Below are 1,999 nucleotides of genomic sequence, written 5' to 3' on the forward strand. Positions count from 1 at the left end.
GTTCATGGAAAAATAAAATTATAAGATAATACAAATCCTTCCATTACACTTGTATATGGTTGTATATCTACATACCTTCATTTATCTATATAAATATGTATATTCCTACATGTACATACACCCATAAATTATATGTATATAAATATATACATTTAAATATAAAATGTTGGTCACAGCCAATGGCTTCCTCAAGCAAGATTTTAAGAGATCAAATTCAAACATCAATTTTTTTTTCTACTTTCTTAAGAATTGTCACAACTGGGATTTGCCCTTAGATTTCATACTCAAAAGACTTTCATCCCCACGCACCATTATTTCTATTATCATGACAGTATTTACCCTTCTTCATGACCACATATGCTCTGCCCATTTCCCAACAATGACTGCTACATCTGCAAGGAATCTGCCCCTCCCTTGCTCAGTCCCCTTGATTCCTCAGGACAGGCTTGTACAGCATAGCTGGCCTAGCTTAGTGATGCACTGTGCACCAGTTCTGTTCTCACCATAAAATTAATGCATGTGTGTTATGTTCAATTGTGTCTCCCAAAACTCACATGTACAAGTTCTAACCTCCAGTACCTCAGAAAGTGACCTTATTTGGAAATAGCACATTGCAGATATAATTAGTTAAGGTAAGGTCATACTGAAGTAGGGTGGTTGCCTAATCCAATATGACTGATATCCTTATAAAAGGGGGGAATTTGGACACAGAGACAGACATGCACGTGGCCAGTTAGTTCAGCTGGTTAGAGCGTGGTGTTATACCACTAAGGTTGAGGGTTTGGATCCCCATACCAGCCAGCTACCAAAAGAAAAAAGAGAGACATGCACACAGGGAGAATGCCTGTGAACATGAAGGCAGAGATTGGTTGGGGTGGTANAGAGACATGCACACAGGGAGAATGCCTGTGAACATGAAGGCAGAGATTGGTTGGGGTGGTATATGGTGTACGACTATCTAGAAGCCAAGGAATGTTAAAGATTGCCAGCAAAACACCAGAAGCTGAGAAACATAAAACATTCTCCCTCACAGCCCTCAGAAGGAACCAACCCTGCTGATCAAGTCTAACCTTGATCTTAGACTTCTAGCCTCCAGAACTGAGAAAATTTGTTATTTAATCCACACAGTTTGCAGTACGTACTTTGTTAACAGCAATCACCCAGCAAACTACTACAGTAAGCAATCTATATATCTTTGGAAATGATTAAAGTTTAGAACTCTAACTGTGATGTTTTCAAAAATTTGGTAATCTATTTGAGTCACAAAATAAGCATGATCTGCTTGAGAGAAAGTCCAGAAGTGGATCTGGGTTATCATTATTTCACTCTGAAGTGTTTCCAAGAAAATTCGATTACCACAGCTAGAGTAAGGCCTTGCTGCAACATCGACTCACATAAAACAGAAGTCTGTGATGTGACTCTCTACACAGCAGAGGCTGGGAGCATTAGAATCTGAGTCCAAATCTCTAATTTCAATTATGTGAATTAGATAAATCACTAACACCTCCCAACACAGTTTCCTTATCTTTAACATAGCAAGAAAAATAGTGTCTACCTCACAGGGCTATTTCAAGGATTAAATGAGCTTCATGTAATCAATCAACAAATGTAGCAGGCTACATTTTGACATCCCTCATATGTGAAACACTATACTCTAAAGCCCAGCATATGTTGAAGCACTTACTTTCTAGTGAGGTTAAATATTTACTATCATGATCCCTTTAGAAATCTATAAATATAGAAATACTAATATTGCATAACTTGTTATGTTAATGTAGTCTGCAGAATCAGGAAAGTGATTCATAAAATGGATTTCCAGATGTCACCAAAAGACTTACCATTACATTATTTGTTCCTGGCAAAGCAGATTTTGGGCTTTTTAATTTAGGCTGCAAGAGAATTTCGGCTCTGATTTTTACAGCACATTCACCTATTATGAACACTGATGTCACTGTCATAACATTACAACTCTAGCTTATTAGTATTAAAGTATGAGCTT

At 37.4% G+C, this 1,999-nt stretch overlaps 1 protein-coding gene across 1 annotated transcript in view; it reads right to left on the reverse strand.

The window, feature by feature from the left end:
• The window catches only part of ISOC1 (isochorismatase domain containing 1), a 15,805-nt gene extending 13,847 nt beyond the window's left edge, over positions 1 to 1,958 (reverse strand). The window contains exon 1 of the mRNA XM_008563813.1: positions 1,839 to 1,958. Coding sequence (XP_008562035.1) covers positions 1,839 to 1,958 — 120 coding nt within the window. The remainder of the gene's footprint in view (positions 1 to 1,838) is intronic.
• Between the last annotated feature and the right edge of the window lie 41 nt (positions 1,959 to 1,999).

Source organism: Galeopterus variegatus, unplaced genomic scaffold, assembly GCF_000696425.1.
Source record: "Galeopterus variegatus unplaced genomic scaffold, G_variegatus-3.0.2 Scaffold15027, whole genome shotgun sequence".
In the NCBI taxonomy this organism is placed as follows: domain Eukaryota; kingdom Metazoa; phylum Chordata; class Mammalia; order Dermoptera; family Cynocephalidae; genus Galeopterus; species Galeopterus variegatus.